General features: G+C 45.9%; 3 protein-coding genes across 5 annotated transcripts; 2 read left to right on the top strand and 1 right to left on the bottom strand.

The window, feature by feature from the left end:
* Window positions 1–620: 620 nt before the first annotated feature.
* LOC147243253 (uncharacterized) lies at window positions 621–1936 on the bottom strand. The gene is made up of 5 exons (XM_086189526.1): window positions 1843–1936; window positions 1704–1759; window positions 1345–1632; window positions 754–1234; window positions 621–681 (listed from the first exon to the last, which is right to left on the bottom strand). The coding sequence occupies exons 1-5, from the start codon at window positions 1884–1886 to the stop codon at window positions 675–677; spliced, it is 876 nt and encodes a 291-aa protein (XP_086045652.1). The 5' UTR covers window positions 1887–1936; the 3' UTR covers window positions 621–674.
* A 1103-nt stretch (window positions 1937–3039) lies between these two features.
* On the top strand, window positions 3040–4312 carry LOC147243254 (uncharacterized). Its single transcript, XM_086189433.1, has 5 exons — window positions 3040–3121; window positions 3192–3244; window positions 3309–3572; window positions 3676–4156; window positions 4220–4312. Exons 1-5 carry the CDS (start codon window positions 3096–3098, stop codon window positions 4224–4226), a joined length of 831 nt encoding a protein of 276 aa, XP_086045559.1. The 5' UTR covers window positions 3040–3095; the 3' UTR covers window positions 4227–4312.
* An 8572-nt stretch (window positions 4313–12884) lies between these two features.
* On the top strand, window positions 12885–14116 carry LOC147243255 (uncharacterized). 3 transcript variants are annotated; one of them, XM_086189454.1, is made up of 5 exons: window positions 12885–12946; window positions 13035–13090; window positions 13169–13423; window positions 13515–13991; window positions 14067–14116. In XM_086189454.1, the coding sequence occupies exons 1-5, from the start codon at window positions 12936–12938 to the stop codon at window positions 14078–14080; spliced, it is 813 nt and encodes a 270-aa protein (XP_086045580.1). In that variant the 5' UTR covers window positions 12885–12935; the 3' UTR covers window positions 14081–14116. The 3 variants fall into 3 exon arrangements, with proteins under 3 accessions (XP_086045580.1, XP_086045579.1, XP_086045577.1); XM_086189453.1 differs by having other exon boundaries at window positions 12897–12961; window positions 13515–13995; XM_086189451.1 differs by having other exon boundaries at window positions 12897–12961.
* The last annotated feature ends 2270 nt before the right edge of the window (window positions 14117–16386 follow it).

Here is a 16386-nt window from a genome sequence, read left to right on the forward strand (position 1 = left end):
GAGTGCAGTAATAGGTTGATTCCATATTGGGCAGCAAATGGTAATTTACTTAACCTCCCCAAAGATATGTTCTTTGAGCTAATCTTGATAAGTCACTTTTACTGAGGAAATGCTATACAGGTGCAATAAACTGCTTAAAGGCAGTGGGGGTTATTAGCCAGCCAGAGTGGATCTGCAGAGATTGCTTGAGTGTCATTACCAAACGTCTACCAGGGTAGTCTCATGTTTCCCCAAAAGTTTAACTTCTCTTTAGTCCAGTTTAGAGAAAGCAATTTAGTTTCCGGCAGGACATTTGCCTCCAGCAGTTTCAAGTTTAAGCCAATGCTGGACAAACTTTCGGCCAGACTTGGTTGTTGGAACTTTCTGTGGGCAATTGCGGGACATCAGCCCTTTTCCAGTTGATTTAGCAACTGCAGCGTCTCTTGTTTAAGTGCAAGATTGGAACTTCACTTATGCCTATTGTGAGTGAAACTAGCACTCACTAGATGAGTCACTGAAATGACCATGTAGGGCTCACATCTGTCTCTGCATCCCACCTGTTGCAGGATGTGTACCAACCATTGTGTAATTCCCTTTGTGTGGTTTGAGACCTGCCCCATTTGTTAAGTTGCAAGTTGATGTACCTCATTAAACATAATTTTATTAGAGTTTATTTCATGCAGGGGGAAACACATTTAGTACCTGGAGAAAAAACAAAAAACAAATTAAGTTCAGATATGCATGAAGAAAAGAGCCTTCCTGGGTCTTGGTTACCTGCTGGTCTGTTGGGGTGTTTTCTTGGAAGCAAATTGTGGGACTGCAACCTGCTGAGGACTGGCAGCAACTGGCTGGTAGTAGTGTCGCATGTAGTGGTCATCATACCAGTGGTCTCTCCCTTCCTCATAGCTGCTGGTGTAGTCGGAGTATGTGCCGGGAGGGTACTGGCCGGTCAGGAACATGTAGTCGTCGTGAGGATATCCCGGACCTGGGATGGGTGGGTAAGGTACGCTGGTGAAGGCTGGGGACACAGCTGCGACTCCTCCAGCACCAGAAGGTTGCGCCTGGTAACCCTGCTCTTCAGTCTCCGATTCAGAGTCTCCCCTCTCGTAGATCATGTCCTTGTGATACAGTTCACCTCCCTGAAATTGCGGGGGCATAGGTGGGCTCACGTTGCCAGGTCCTCCAGGGGAAAGGCCACTGGATTCACCTTCCTCTGCAGAACCCAGAGATGGGGGAGACACTGCCCAGGGGGTTTCTGGGAGCAGAAACAATTTGAGCCTCTTCATCTTGAAAACAGTGTTGCTGCTAGTTGAGTAGCCACAATGTACATATACAAGTAGGAATCAAGTAGTCTCTAGCATTTACCTGTGTTAAAGGCAGGTTGGACAAAGTTCAGCTGTGATGACCCTCCAGCAAAGGCACCATGATAATGTGGGCTGTATGAGGTGCCTGCTGGTGCTCCCTGAGCACTGCCTGGGTTGTAGCCAGCAGTTACAAAGCCACCACCTGAAGACCCTTCCACAGGACTGAAGCCACTACCAGCAAACCCTCCTGCAGAACCAAAGCCACTCCCTGAGGACCCTCCATGGGAAAAGCCAGTAGTACCACGATCTGCACCATAACCGCCTGGGTAGGAAGAACTGGAACTAGACCCTGAGTAGTGCAAGGACAGTTTTAGTTAAATCTTAGATTTTGCTCGTTAGACACATGTAGACAATAGTTACCTTTCTTAGCAGGGTAGCCGTAACTTGCACCAGTCAGCAGCACAAGGAACAAAGTGCTATTTGAAGAAGGAAAAAAAAAACCCCACATTTAACCAAATATTGGACAAAGACAGCTTAAAGCCCAATCTCTACCACTTACCCTGAGGAGAACCAAGCAGCCATCATGGGGAATGAGAAAATCATGTGACTCCTTCAGTCTGTTGAATGTTTTTAAACGTTGCCAGTGACTTTCCCTGACCAATCAGACCATGATGAGGTAACGACCCACAGATGCAGGGTAACGAGTCCCACTGAAGTTTGAGCCCACAACCTGAAAATCTTGGATTACATTTTTTTTTCTTCTTAGTGTGTTTCTTGAAGTTTTAGATTTTCTTTTTTTTTCATTTTGTTTTTTTAGTTCAGTTTGATTTTCTTGAAAATGAAGTGTTGAATTTTGTTCTGTCATGTAGTTAAAGGGCAGGTGTCTTGTTTATTCACTTATACTGATCAAATAAAGTTGTAACCATACAAGCTAGCAGAATAACCAACCATTATGGGTGGCTTACATGTTCAGAATTGAACGTTGCTTATCTTTGTTTTGCATTTTGTGCATGTTTTGAGTCTACCCTCTACATATATGACTGTATTAGGAGCATGATGGTAACATGAAACTAAGTAATTGAAGTAAAAGTAAAATATTAGAAAAATAGTATTAAAAAAAAGCTGATTTCTTTCAGTGCCTGTAGGAGACAACACAAGATATGTGACAGTGAGCTACGTCAGGGACAGAAGATATGGCTGGAACTGGTTACAGTGGAAGCTTTAGTGGCTCCAGTTGTGCCTATTACACCAGTAAAATAGTTCAACAGAACCTTTGCATCCACAGATAGATGGTAGATATGCCCAAGAGACTGCAATTGTATACACATTGAGAAACCGTGTTTATATTAAGGAAAATGTGCTTATTGCTCATAAAATAGTGTTGACAGGAGTAGAGTAATGTGTTTTGATGGCAGACTTGTGGCCTTGGAACCATCAGGCCAAGTTAACTTTTATGTACAACGTGTGTTTTATCAGGTTGGGGGCCCAATACTGGTGTTATCAGCATGATGAAGCTTATACCAAGCCATCCTTTTGACAAATGGTAAGCAACTGATTCCTGGGAGTGATGGGCATTCATGGCTTGGAGTCATTGCTTTAATATAAGCTTGTGGTCCATGCCTAGACTTTACTGCTTGCCACAATTTAACACAAAAAATTCGGATTGGGGAATTCACCTTCAGCAGGACTCATCATCCAGCAGCTGTGGGTCGTTAACACATCATGGTCTGATTGGTCAGGACAGGTCACTTGCAACATTTAAAAGCCTTCAACAGGTTGAAGGAGTCACACAGCAGGAGTTGTTATTTCACCATGATGGCTGCTTTGGGTTTGTCTGGGTAAGTAACACAGATTTGGTGACGTGTCTCTTTAAACTGTAGTTGTTAATGGGTTTTTTTTTGGTACTAGAGCTTTACTCATGCTGTTGACTAGTGTAGCTTACAGCTACCCTGCTAAGAAAGGTAAGCAATTACATATCTTTCACAAAAGGCTCCTAAACCTCAACTAATCTCTTCTTTGTAAAAGCCTTAGGTTCTGGTTCCAGTTTCTCCAGCACTGGCTTTGACCCTAGTCTGTCAGCAGGTAGCAACTCTCCTCCTACAGGAGGGTTTTCAGGTAGCAGCTTTGGGCCTGTGGGAGGGTCCTCAAGTGGTGGCTTTGTAACTGCTGGTTATAATCCAGGCAGTGCTCTGGGAGCACCAGCAGGCACCTCTTACAGCCCACACTACCATGGTGCCTTTGCTGAAGGGTCATCACAGTTGACCTTTGTCCAACCTGCCTTTAACACAGGTAAATGCTGTGAGATTACATGATTCCCACTTGTATGTACTCAACTAGCAAAAAACACCCAGTTTAGACTAGCAAGGCTCACATTCTTGGCTTCTGCTCTCAGAAACCCCCTGGGCAGTGTCTCCCCCATCTCTGGGTTCTGGAGAGGAAGGTGCCTCCAGTGGCATTTCCCCTGGAGGACCTGGCAACGTGAGCCCACCTATGCCCCCGCAATTTCAGGGAGGTGAACTGTATCACAAGGACATGATCTACGAGAGGGGAGACTCTGAATCGGAGACTGAAGAGCAGGGTTACCAGGCGCAACCTTCTGGTGCTGGAGGAGTCGTAGCTGTGTCCCCAGCCTTCACCAGCGTACCTTACCCACCCATCCCAGGTCCGGGATATCCTCACTACGACTACATGTTCCTGACCGGCCAGTACCCTCCCGGCACATACTCCGACTACACCAGCAGCTATGAGGAAGGGAGAGACCACTGGTATGACGACCACTACATGCGACACTACTACCAGCCAGTTGCTGCCAGTCCCCAGCAGGTTGCAGTCCCACAATTTGCTTCCAAGAAAACACCCCAACAGACCAGCAGGTAAGTACAAACAGGGTTGTTCCTGTTAACTTGTATCTAAGAACTTTTTTTTTTTCATTTCAGATACTAAATGGTGACTTCCCCTTCAGAACCTGCTGAATTTCAATAAAATTCTGGAACCTGCAGAATTTCAATAAAATTCTGGAAGCAGCTGAACTATCTGTGCTGTCTCAATGCTCTTTGGCTTGGCCAGGTCAGAGGGGCAGCATCCTCAGCAAGCAAAGCCTACATTCTTCTGGGGAATTCAAGGTGTTCACAGGCCAGCCAAGAGATCATCTAAGCATGTCTTGTGCTGTCACCACCCCCCCCCCCCCAGACTGGGAAGCTGGCCTTAGACCACTGACTTGTGCAGGTGGAAGTGAGAGGTCACTGGGTGAAGGCTCACTCTAGGCTGGGTTTAACAGGGTGACCCTACATGAGCATAATGCACTCAAAAATCCACAATGATTTTATTCCAGGAGGTGCAAAATGTGTAGATGGTAAATCAAGCTGGTGTCTAACTTGGTCATTTTCCTCTTGCTATGTGGCCCTGATCACAACAATTCTTTGACTTGTCAGCTTTGTTTTATCCTGTTGGCAATATGGCATGTGATCTGTATCTTATATACCTGTTGTATATATTTGACTTGTCTTCTGACCATAAAGCAATTGTGTGACAGTGCAAACCCTTCTGGGTCATATCTACTCAGTAGTTTAGTTTTGGCCAGTGAAATGCCCTTATCTGTATTAAGGATACATCCAGGTACCCTCACCCATAGCTCCTCCAGACCTATTTAAAAAATGGCCAGATGGGGGTGAACGTCACACTTGTGCGTGATTCAACATGGCGGCACACATCTGAAGATAGGTTGTTCTAACTCCTTAACGCTGATTTACACGGATCAATCTGAAACAGAAACCACGGTAAGATTTTCAACTCTCATCCACAATCCTCAAAATAAATCTGGAAGAAGACAGTGGAAAGCTTGCAGGAGTACGTCGACGAGTGCTACCACCGACTCCTCATGGGCAAGACCGACAACGCGACGACCCCACTTCCTAAAAGAAGCCGACCATCCAGCGCACCCTCATCCGCCCGAGGATAAGGATTTCGGAGACATCCTGGAATCAATAGACAAAAAACTGACAAGTTTCGACGCAACTCTCTAGTGGAAATCCTCCAGAGTTCCAGGCTCCGTGAGTCGCTGGAATTTAGCCAGCAACAGGTGGCTTCATTGGCCACTGAAAATCAAGCCCTTAAAGCCTCCATTAAAACACTCACCGAGGGGGCGACGGAGATTACAGCGGAGAACAAACGGATGAAAGAGGCTATCCTCCACATCCAAGCTAGGAGCATGCGGGACAACCTGGTATTCTCCGGCATACCTGAGCAGACGGAGGAAGACTCCGAGATGTCCAAAGACTTCCTCCTCAAACAGCTGAAACTTCCGATGTAGACCGTGAAGAACATCACCTTCCACCGGGTGCATCGCCTTGGAGGGAAGAGGCCAGAGAACCGGCGGCCCAGACTCATCGTTGCGAAGTTCGAACACTTCAAGCAGAAGGAGCTGGTGAAGAGCCGGGGCAGGGAGCTGAGAGGAACGGACTTCAGCGTGAACGATCAATTCCCGAAGGAGATGCTGGAGCGCAGCAAACGCCTGTTCCCTGTCAGGAAGACGTTCATCGACGGAGGATCCCGCGCTGTCATTGCGGTTGATTAGTTGTATGTTAACGGCCAGTTGTTCCGTGATCCGGAGATCACCCCTTGGCTCTACTGAAGCGCGTCTCCTCTCTCCACCCGGAACTCACCGGATTCAGCCGAGAATGGTATTAGCATGGTTAAGGTCATGGATTAAGGTAACACCAGTTTCTCTCATTCGTTGGTTGTTTTTTTGTTTTGTTTTTTTTCTTCTTTCTCTTTCAATACTGTGTTAAGCCTAAAACATAAAAACGCACGTGGTAGACTGCTACATGCCGAGTTTACACATGAGTGTGTATTGATGTGAGTATTTATGTGTGTATTTATGTCTCCCCTTTGTCTTTCCTGTCGTTGTTTTGTGTTACATGTTATTTTTAAATGTGATGTTTATATGGTTTGTAGTGCAGGTATATAATATTGTTACATTTGCCACACACATGCACTCTCATCCTCTCTGGCGCCACCACACACGCGTGCTCAAAGATACAGGTACACATTCTCTCTCTCACTCACCTACTTGTTACAACTTACACTCAGTAGATTAGTTTAGATACGAACAAACTACGGTTTGTCACTTGGAATGTACGTGGAATTGGCTCACGTGAAAAACGGCTTAAAATTTTAACACACCTACAAAATTTACAAGCAGACATTGTCCTATTACAGGAAACCCATCTATCTAAAACAGGTAATCATGTGTTAAGCCCACAGCTCCCGCACACATACACAGCGAGTTATAACACCAAGCAAAGAGGCGTAGCCATTCTGAGTCACAAAAACGTCAGGTTCACTTGTAAAAACACCATCGTAGACCCGGAAGGTAGGTTTGTAATAGTCAACATATCCACACACAACACTGAGGTATGCATGGCCAGTATATATGGTCCAAATGTTGATGACCCCTCCTTCTTCTACAGCTTCTTCACTGCACTTTCAGCCCACTCAGACACAGCACTCATAGTGGGAGGGGACTTCAACCTGGTATTCAACCCTCAAGTGGACAGAATCAGTAGAGCAGCTAGTCAACGCAATTGCCAATCATCCAATATAATAAAGCAGTACATGAGTGATTTCGGTCTTTGCGATGCTTGGCGCTCACGCCACCCCACGCTTAAGGAATACACCTACTACTCACCAATGCACCACTCCTACTCTCGTTTGGACCACTTTTTAATGAGTAACTCAATTGTGAAGGATGTCTTTGACACCAAGATTCACCCTATTGCCATTAGCGACCACGCACCAGTCACTCTGACACTCACAAAAAAAACTAGAACACCGCTTTCTAAACAATGGAGATTTAATACATCGTTACTCAAGGACCCCAATTTTATTAAATTCTTTAAGGAGGAATGGACAATATTCTGTGAGATAAATGACCAGCCTGATGTCTCAGCTTGTGTGCTGTGGCAGGCGGCAAAAGCAGTCATGCGGGGCAAAATAATATCTTACTCTTCATATAAAAAAAAACAGGAGAAAGCTCTCGAAACAGAATTAAATGAAAAAAATTAAAGCCTTGGAGACAACTTATGCCGCCTCATAAGAGGAACACCTACTGAGAGAATTAAGGGAATTAAAACTAAATGATTTACTCGACATCAAAACACAATTTCAGCTGCAGAGACTACGCTTGGAGAACTTTGAACATAACAATAAATCCAGCAGATTTTTAGCGAACCAACTAAAACAGAACAAAGAGCAACAATATCCTCCGTTAAGGACGCCAATGGGGAAACAACCTGTGACCCAGAAGAAATCAATTACATTTTTAGGGAATTCTATATAAAACTTTACTCATCTGAGATTAACCCATCCAAATCTTGCATTGAAACCTTTCTAAGCACAATTGACTTGCCAAAATTAAATCAAGACCAAATAATGGCTCTGGAGTCACCTATTTCTATCGAGGAACTTCAAGAAGCCCTTAAACATATGCCAAACAAGAAAGCCCCGGGACCGGATGGCTTTCCTGCAGAATTCTACAAAGAGTTCTGGCCTGAGCTTGCACCAATATTCTACAAAATGTTCACTGAAATACAGGAAACCTCGACCATGCCACCCGACATGAACCGTGCGATTATTAGCCTTCTCCTTAAACCGGACAAAGACCCAGCACTTCCATCAAGCTATCGTCCAATATCACTTATAAATGCAAATATTTAAGTCATCAGCAAGGCGCTAGCTAGAAGGCTCGAAAAAGTAACACCTCACATAATACATCCTGACCAGACCGGGTTTATTAAAGGACGGCACTCTACCAACAACACACGTAGACTTATCAGCCAGATAGACTACTGTAACAGTCAGAGCAAGGATGCCATAATTGTCTCCCTAGATGCAGAAAAAGCATTCGACAGGGTAAATTGGAACTTTCTCCTCACCACATTACAAAAGTTTGGGTTTGGAGATAACTTTGTGAACTGGATCAAAACATTTTACCGCGCTCCCAGTGCTTGTGTCAGAACAAATGATCAAACTTCTCCAAGCTTCTCTCTCCAAAGAGGAACCAGACAGGGTTGTCCACTTTCCCCTTCCCTTTTTGCTATATTCATAGAGCCACTCGCAGCTGCAGTCCGGCAAAACAACAACATCAAGGGAATTGACACTACAAATGTGAACCATAAGATAAGCCTTTATGCTGATGATGTATTACTTGTCCTACGGAATGCACAATCATCTCTCCCTGCAACGATAGCACTCATTGACAAATTCTCAACCATTTCTGACTACTCAATTAATTGGAGCAACTCAACTGTTCTTCCCATCAACTCAGGTTTCCAGTGTACGCTCGCCGCACCACTACGGCCAGGAAACATTAAATACCTGGGCATCAACATCTCTGCCAAATTGTCTGACTTGACACGGCTAAATCGTACCGCCTTAATTAAAGAAATAGAAGACGACCTCACCCGGTGGCGCACACTACCCATATCACTTATGGGAAGAATAGCAACAGTGAAAATGATGATCTTGCCAAAAATCAACTATGTTTTCTCGATGGTTCCGACCCAACCTCCCCGGACTTGGTTCAAAACACTCGACTCTAACATCTCAAAATTTCTCTGGAAAGCTAAGCCACCACGTATAAGCTTAAAGATTTTACAAAAGAGTAAAGACTATGGTGGCTTGGAACTACCAAATTTTTATAATTACTACTTGGCCAATAGATTACAATACATACTAAAATGGTTAAAGCCAAACTCATTAGACCAAGCATGGCGCGATATTGAACAAACATTCTGCAAAGAAATCCAAATCTCTGATCTCCCTTTTATCAGCCCTGTTATCAAGCATCACAGCTGCTTTAAGTACATTAGCATCAGCAACACCCTCATAGCCTGGTGGGAATTTCTCAAAAGCAATGGGCTCTCGAACACCCCTTGCAGGCTCACACCTATCTGGAACAATCCTGACATCCTGCAAAATAAAAAAACAATACATTTTGCTGCGTGGGCCAATAAAGGGATTAAAAATCTAGAGCATATCTTCCAAGACAAAGAATTCATAGAATTTAACCAAATTACAGCAAATTATGGTATTAACAAAAACAAATTTCTGGAATATCTTCAGCTCAAATCTATAATACAGGCATGGTTTGACCTTACCCAGTTAGACTTAGAGCTTCCACCTAGAATAACAGATTTTTTACAAATTTCACCCCCTAAACTACTGTCTAAAATTAACTCAATAGTTTCAACAACAGAACTTATAATCTCTATTCCTTCATCCAAATGGGAGAAAGATCTGTCGATCAACCCACACCCTAACTTTTGGATACAAATCTGCTCCAACACATTTAGAATGATTCGCAGTGGTAACCTACAATTATAAATTACAAGGTTCTCCACAGAACACACTACACAGGACAAAGGATGTTCCAGATGGGCCTCACACAAACAAACATTTGTCCATATTGTGCGACTGGCTCACCAGACTGCTATCTGCATGCTATATGGCTTTGTACACCTGTTTACAATTTTTGGCAGAGGGTTTGTAAAGACCTGTCACGGTGGTTAGGGTACCCCATCCCCATCTCCCCCTCACTTTGTCTGCTAGGTGACCTCACTAATGTTAATATGGAAGTAAACAAATCCTGCATGCTCCTCACTGCTCTAAGCATCGCAAAGAAGGCCATCCTGATTAATTGGAAATCCAAGAACAACCTAAGCATTACTCAATATAGAAACCTTTTATTAGACCACATTTCCATGGAGAGAATGTCTGCTTGGGAGGAAAGTCGATCGTCAGAGTTCGAACAAATGTGGTCTCCGATAATTAAATCCATCACATAGTTATGATTGGGGGGGGGGGGGGGCTGGGCTTCGTGGCTCTGGCCCCGGTGCGGGTGGCTATGGACTCTGGCTGCCTTGGGTGTCCGGTGGCTCGCTGGGCTGGTGGGCCCGGGGTTACTGCCTTCTGGGGCGGCTTTGGGTCTCGCCTGTTGAGGGACGGTGTGGGGGGCGTGGGGGCGGCTTCCCCTATCATGGCAGCACCCTGTGGGATTGGGGGTTGGGGGTCCTTGGGCTGGGTTGGGGCCTCCACCGGGCATGGGGGGGTCGGGGGCCCTGGGATCTGGTGCCGGGGATTCGTGCCGGTCCCCTGGTGGGGTCCTGTGGTGGGGGGGCTGTGGTCCCCCGGGCACCAGCGGGGCGTGCTGGGGCCTGCCATGGCGGCTGGGGCATATTTGCCCCCGGACGATGGGAGGAGGGTGGGGAAGGAAGGTTAGGTGGGGTTGGAGAGGGAGGGGGGTCGGGGGGGTGGTCGGGAGGGAGGGAGGTAGGGGCTGGAGAGTGAGGTAGAGGTGGATTGCTTGGCGCCTGGGACTTGCTGGCCTGGGGCCCTACCGCTCCCCCGGGGGGATCGCACCCACATTTGGGAGGGGTTTGCTAGCCTCGGCCCATCCTCGGGCGGGCTGGGCCCTGGCGCGGTGTCCAGGACTGCTGCCACTCCGGACAAAGGGAGGATGCTGGGGGACGTCTGAGGGATGGGGGCTGACCTCCTTGATGCTGATCGAACTGGGGGCCCTGACCACGGGCTGCTGGCTGGGGGTTCCGCTGTGCACTGGGGGCCTGGGCCCTCCCTGCCCTGGCACTGCACGGTGGTGGGCCCTCTGCCCGGATCTCCGGACAGTGCCCCTTGGTGCTCCCATCTGACCCCTGGACGAGGGAGGCTAGACTCCCTGTCGGCTGGTTGCAGTGGTGACGGGTGGTCAGTGGGGCCAGTCTGGAAGTTGGCCCCCTGCAGGTCTGGCCCATTCCTCAGCCCTTCTCATTGCCTCTCTGTCCCATCACATCACATCTTATGTATCACTAGGCCTTGAGGGGCTGGACCCCCCAATTTTAATCACATCGTAGACATTTAGGGCTTGGGGGAGTGCATGAGGATGTACTGGGAAACTCTGCCGTCTGCAACCGGAGGGGCTCCCATGCTCTGGGTGCCTCCGCCAATTTTAACTACATTCTAGTCATCCACATCATCACATCTACATTTCCATGCACAACACGCACCCTGCACTATGTTGGGATGGGGGGGCAGCTGGGGCAGGGAGTGGGTCCAGTGCTGCCTCCTTTGCTAACTGCACCATTGCAGGCCTGGGGGCCTGGCCGGGGCTCTTTGGGGGGGGTGGTCCTCTTCCCGGCTTGGTGGTTGGGCTAGGGTTTGTCCCCGTGTCCTGGGGGTTTCTGGGTGCTCTGGTGACCTGGTCCTGACCTGCCTGCTATCCTGGACTGGGGGTGCGATGTCCTGGCCCCCCACATCAGCTACAGCCAGCTACGCACAGCATCCAAGACAAACCGTAGCACACACACACATACACATACACACACGTATACACACATACACGCATGGAGCGCACAACTGACCCATAATCACACACTCAGACATTTATCTTAAAATTATATTAAACCAAATGGTAAGCCTGCACCGGAAATTCTGCAACCAATGTTTTTTCTTTCTTTTTCTTTTGTTGTTGTTACTTTTTCTTTGTTTGTTTATTTGGTTTTTGTTTGTTTGTTTTTATTGTTGTTGTTGTTGTTTTCTGCTATTGCTGTTGTTGTTTTTGTCTCCCCCCCTCCCCCTTGTCTTCGCTGTCCTGTCCCTGTTCTCTCTTCCTGTCCACTCCTGAGCCTCAGTCCGGTAGCTTCATCAATGAACCAATACCATTCCTAATAAAATTAAACATAAATGGCGATAGAAGGAGTTTATCAGCTTCCTCCTATGCAGAATAAAACTGCTTCAGTACAACAAGGCACCAGGAACATTGATGCTGCTTGCCTCAACTACTGAACAGGACAGGTTTAAAAAAAAAAAAAAAAAGGCCAGATCCTTCAAAATAACAGTTGTCACAGGCAGGAGGAGTGAGGATAGGAGACCGTGGACCAATACCAATTCACCCTACCACTTGCCCCTACTCCTCTGTTTTGTGCATTCATGCATAGAGGTAGGGATGTCACAATTCTTGTTGAAGCAGAGAAGGGTAGATTGTTAAGGCTATATGGCCCTCAAAACTGAGTTTTTTCAGAGGCACACTCCAAAGCGAGTAACGAGAAATCTCCCAGAATGCGTTGCGATTTACCGGTAAAATGGCAGGGAATGATTCACAACCTATGAAAGACATCAATAAATGCAAGTCATTTATTTGTTAAAGCTTTAAGGAACTACAACCATCAGAAATGCCATTTCAATATATTATACTCATTATTTTACAACAACAAAAAATGCCAAGAGCTCACACACGAGAAATCACCTCAGCTGAAGATGTCATTTTGATATTTCCTGGTGGGAAAACAATCATCGCGTCTGTTTACGACATCACTGACGACTAATGATGACATTGCCGGCTATGAAGGGTGGTCCCATTTCATAGGGGAATATTTTAACCCTAACTCCTTGTAACTTTGTTTCAAGGGGAGGGGGAGGGGTGAAAATACAGAAATGGGATTGGACCAAATTTTCAGATTGGAGGATCCACATTCAGCAGGACTCATCTCCCAGCAGATGTGGGTCATTATCTCATTATGCTCTGATTGGTTGAGTCAGGTCACTGGCAACTTTAAAAGTATTTCTCCAATTGAAGGTATTACAACATTTGCTCCTTTCATCATGATGGCTATGTGGGTTTCTTCAGGGTTGGTAACAGCTGTCTCATGGTTGTTCTGATTTTGCTCAATAGTTAGTCACATGTTTTGTTTTTCCTAACAGAGCTTTGCTCCTTGTATTGCTGACTGGTGCTAGTTACGCCTATCCTGCTAAGAAAGGTAATTGTTATGGTGAATTTGTAATTGATAAGAGGCTCTGAAGCTTAACATCCCCCCCCCCCCCCATGTCTTGCTTAGGCTCTGGCTCCAGTTCCTCCTATACCAGTAATTATGGTGCAGGCCCTGCTTCTGCTGGCTTCGACCATGGAGCGTCCTCAGGTATCGGTCCTGCATCGGCAGGTGCGTCCTCAGGTATCGGTTTTCCAGCTTCTGGTTATAATCCAGGCAGTGCTCAAGGAGCTACAGCAGGTGCCTCATACAGCCCACACTATCATGGTGCCTTTGCTGGAGGGTCATCAGCGCTGAACCTTGTCCAGCCTACATTTAACCAAGGTAATGGCAATAGTTGCCTATGAAAATTAAGACTAATGGTCATGCTATAGTTTTTTCTCATGACTAGACTAATCCCTACTTACACTTTTAGACATCCCTTGGTCAGTGTCTCCCCCATCTCTGGGTTCTGGAGAGGAAGGTGAATCCAGTGGCCTTTCCCCTGGAGGACCTGGCAACGTGAGCCCACCTATGCCCCCGCAATTTCAGGGAGGTGAACTGTATCACAAGGACATGATCTACGAGAGGGGAGACTCTGAATCGGAGACTGAAGAGCAGGGTTACCAGGCGCAACCTTCTGGTGCTGGAGGAGTCGTAGCTGTGTCCCCAGCCTTCACCAGCGTACCTTACCCACCCATCCCAGGTCCGGGATATCCTCACTACGACTACATGTTCCTGACCGGCCAGTACCCTCCCGGCACATACTCCGACTACACCAGCAGCTATGAGGAAGGGAGAGACCACTGGTATGATGACCACTACATGCGGCACTACTACCAGCCAGTTGCTGCCAGTCCCCAGCAAGTTGCAGTCCCACAATTTCTTTCCAAGAAAGTACCCCAACAGACCAGCAGGTAACTCCAACCTGGAAAAGTGTTTCTAATGTGTATGAACTTTTTTACACTTTTTTTTTTCTCTCCTGCAGATACTAAATGGTGACTCCCTGTTCTGTTTGAAATAAACTCTGGCAACTCACTTGCACTCTTAAAGCATGTTTAATGAGGTACCTCAACTTGTCAATTTTATTTGCAGTGCTAAGTCACTTTATTTTGACTTGACAAGCAGGGCAGGTCTTGTACCACACAAAAATTTACTCATTTCTCCATGAGCCAGCGCATTCTGCAACTGCAGTGACAAAAGGCAGGAATATTAAGCAGAACTAGGTTCAGATTTGGGTGGGAGCAGAGACAAAGATGTGAGCCCTACATGCTCTTGCCAGTGAAAGTAACATGTACTGAACTCTAAAGGCATCTAATTGCACCTAGTGCAACAGCACAGGCCTCAGTGTGAAGTTCAAATGTCTCAATTGTACACTAAATATGCTGCAGTTTCTGAAACTGCAGTGCAATAGATTCAGAAAAGGGCTGTTAATTTCAGATGTCCCTCAATTGCCCCCACAGGAATAAAGATGGTCTAGCCAAAAACCAGTTTGTCCAGCATTGGCTTAAACTCTCACTTTTGCCACAACTGGAGTAAAGGGCAACCCTTCTGTCCTGACACAAACTAAATGACAACACTAAACCTGACTGAATCTAGTGTAAATGTTCAAATGGCAATGGTTTGACCTTGCAGGCAAACTGCAAGGCTGCAGTCCCACAACTTCCTTCCAAGTAGGCAATTCAAAGACCAGCAGTAGGATACAAAAAGGTCCATTGCTTTTTTTTTTTTTAATCCATTATACTTTTTGTGAACTTCTAACTCTGCTTTTGAGTTTCAGGTCTGGAGCTAAACGGTGAATCTCTTCAGAAAAGTCTGGGTTTTTAATTAAAAAGTTCATTTACTGTTAATCTTGTTTCAACAAATTTTGCTACGTATGTCTACGTGTAACTGCTTAATGTGACACTAGAAAAGTTGTCAGTGTTCCCTCAGAGCTAGAGGGCCTTTGAACTAAGTATAAAGACCTTTTGGGCTCAAGTTAATGCTCATGCACAAGCCAAATTGAGATCTACCAATGTTCAGTAGAAGCATTACACTTGCAACAGCTGTGACTGGTCTGCTTCCTGTCACTGCAGTTTCCTCTAAGCACACTCCTAAACTTTAAGTTAATGGAAGAAAAATTGCATTGTGTATTCATCTGAGCTGAGTTGTCTCTATAGTATCTGCTAATGGTGAGCCCTGTAACTTCAATACTTTAAGAAAATCTAGCGTTTCTACGTACAGGCATTGTAACCTCTGCAACTGAAAGGAACCCACCAGACCTAGAGAGCTGTTATTTTTCACACCCTGACAAACTTAAGAATTTCTGCCATGGAGATCATGTGGCATCCTGTTAATTGCAGATGTCTGCAACTAGGTCTTTCTCCAAATAACAAGGCAAAGGGACTTTTGCATTGCTGAAAATAAAATTTGTAAAAGGCTATTTTGAAAATGTGCCAGATGGTGAGGAATGCACAACCTTTTGGAAAAGGACACTTTCAAAAAAAATACTCGGATGGATTGAATGAACAAAGTATTTTAGGTAAACTTTAACTGATCAGCAAAGTGATGTAAAAACTGAAGCCACTTGGTAGAAGAGAGATCTCTTCCATAGAGGAAAGCCAGCAGTAGCATTCTTCAAAGTTGAAATACTTTCCATTACTGATGTTACAGCAGAATCTGTGCTCATGTCTTCAGGAGCTACCATTGTTTTGAAGAAACGGTTGCGTTTGACTGCCACACCTGAACCATACCTACTTCTCCTCAAAGAATGCTGATTGGTCCTTACCACTGGTGGGATGGGCACATGCGTATAACTTAAAGCTTGACAAAAAGGTTTTTGTGTAAATTTGTGGCATCAACATCCTGCAATACCAACAGGTCACACCTTCATCTAACCATCCATTTTCTTCCACTTCTCCTGTTAAGAGTCGCAGGGGGACTGGAGCCTATCCCAGCAGCTTTCGGGCGAGAGGCAGGGTTCACCCTGGACGAGTTGTCAATCCATCGCAGGGCCAACACATATAGACAGACAACCATCCACACTCACAGCCACGCCTACAGTCAATTTAGAGTATGGATTAACCTGGTCCCCTCTCAATGTCTTTGGACTGTGGGAGGAAGCTGGGGTACCAGAGAGAACCCACGCAGGTACAGGGAGAACATGGAGACTCACACAGAAAGACCCCATGCGCCAGCCAGGGTTTGAACCCGAAACCTTCTAGCTGTGAGGCGACAGTGCTCTCCCCAGTTTACACCTTGCATTATAAAAAAGCATAATCTTTACGATTTGACTTGTTTACATTTACACCTGGTATCAAAGTGTCTCC

This window comes from Aulostomus chinensis, chromosome 20 (assembly GCF_037954235.1).
Source record: "Aulostomus chinensis isolate RoL2024-O1b breed Wild chromosome 20, RoL_Achi_v1.0, whole genome shotgun sequence".
NCBI classification, from domain to species: Eukaryota; Metazoa; Chordata; class Actinopteri; order Syngnathiformes; family Aulostomidae; genus Aulostomus; species Aulostomus chinensis.

Bases quoted from the DNA above. Each gene is read 5' to 3' on its own strand.
- LOC147243254 (XM_086189433.1), top strand. From the start codon at position 3,096: ATGATGGCTGCTTTGGGTTTGTCTGG. The intron at 3,245-3,308 runs GTAAGCAATTAC...TCTTTGTAAAAG, and splicing joins CAGCTACCCTGCTAAGAAAG to CCTTAGGTTCTGGTTCCAGT. The intron at 3,573-3,675 runs GTAAATGCTGTG...TTCTGCTCTCAG, and splicing joins CCAACCTGCCTTTAACACAG to AAACCCCCTGGGCAGTGTCT.
- LOC147243255 (XM_086189451.1), top strand. From the start codon at position 12,936: ATGATGGCTATGTGGGTTTCTTCAGG. The intron at 12,962-13,034 runs GTTGGTAACAGC...TTTTCCTAACAG, and splicing joins GCTATGTGGGTTTCTTCAGG to AGCTTTGCTCCTTGTATTGC. The intron at 13,091-13,168 runs GTAATTGTTATG...TGTCTTGCTTAG, and splicing joins CGCCTATCCTGCTAAGAAAG to GCTCTGGCTCCAGTTCCTCC.
- LOC147243253 (XM_086189526.1), bottom strand. From the start codon at position 1,886: ATGATTTTCTCATTCCCCATGATGGCTGCTTGGTTCTCCTCAGG. The intron at 1,633-1,703 runs GTAACTATTGTC...TGCACTACTCAG, and splicing joins CGGCTACCCTGCTAAGAAAG to GGTCTAGTTCCAGTTCTTCC. The intron at 1,235-1,344 runs GTAAATGCTAGA...TTCTGCTCCCAG, and splicing joins CCAACCTGCCTTTAACACAG to AAACCCCCTGGGCAGTGTCT.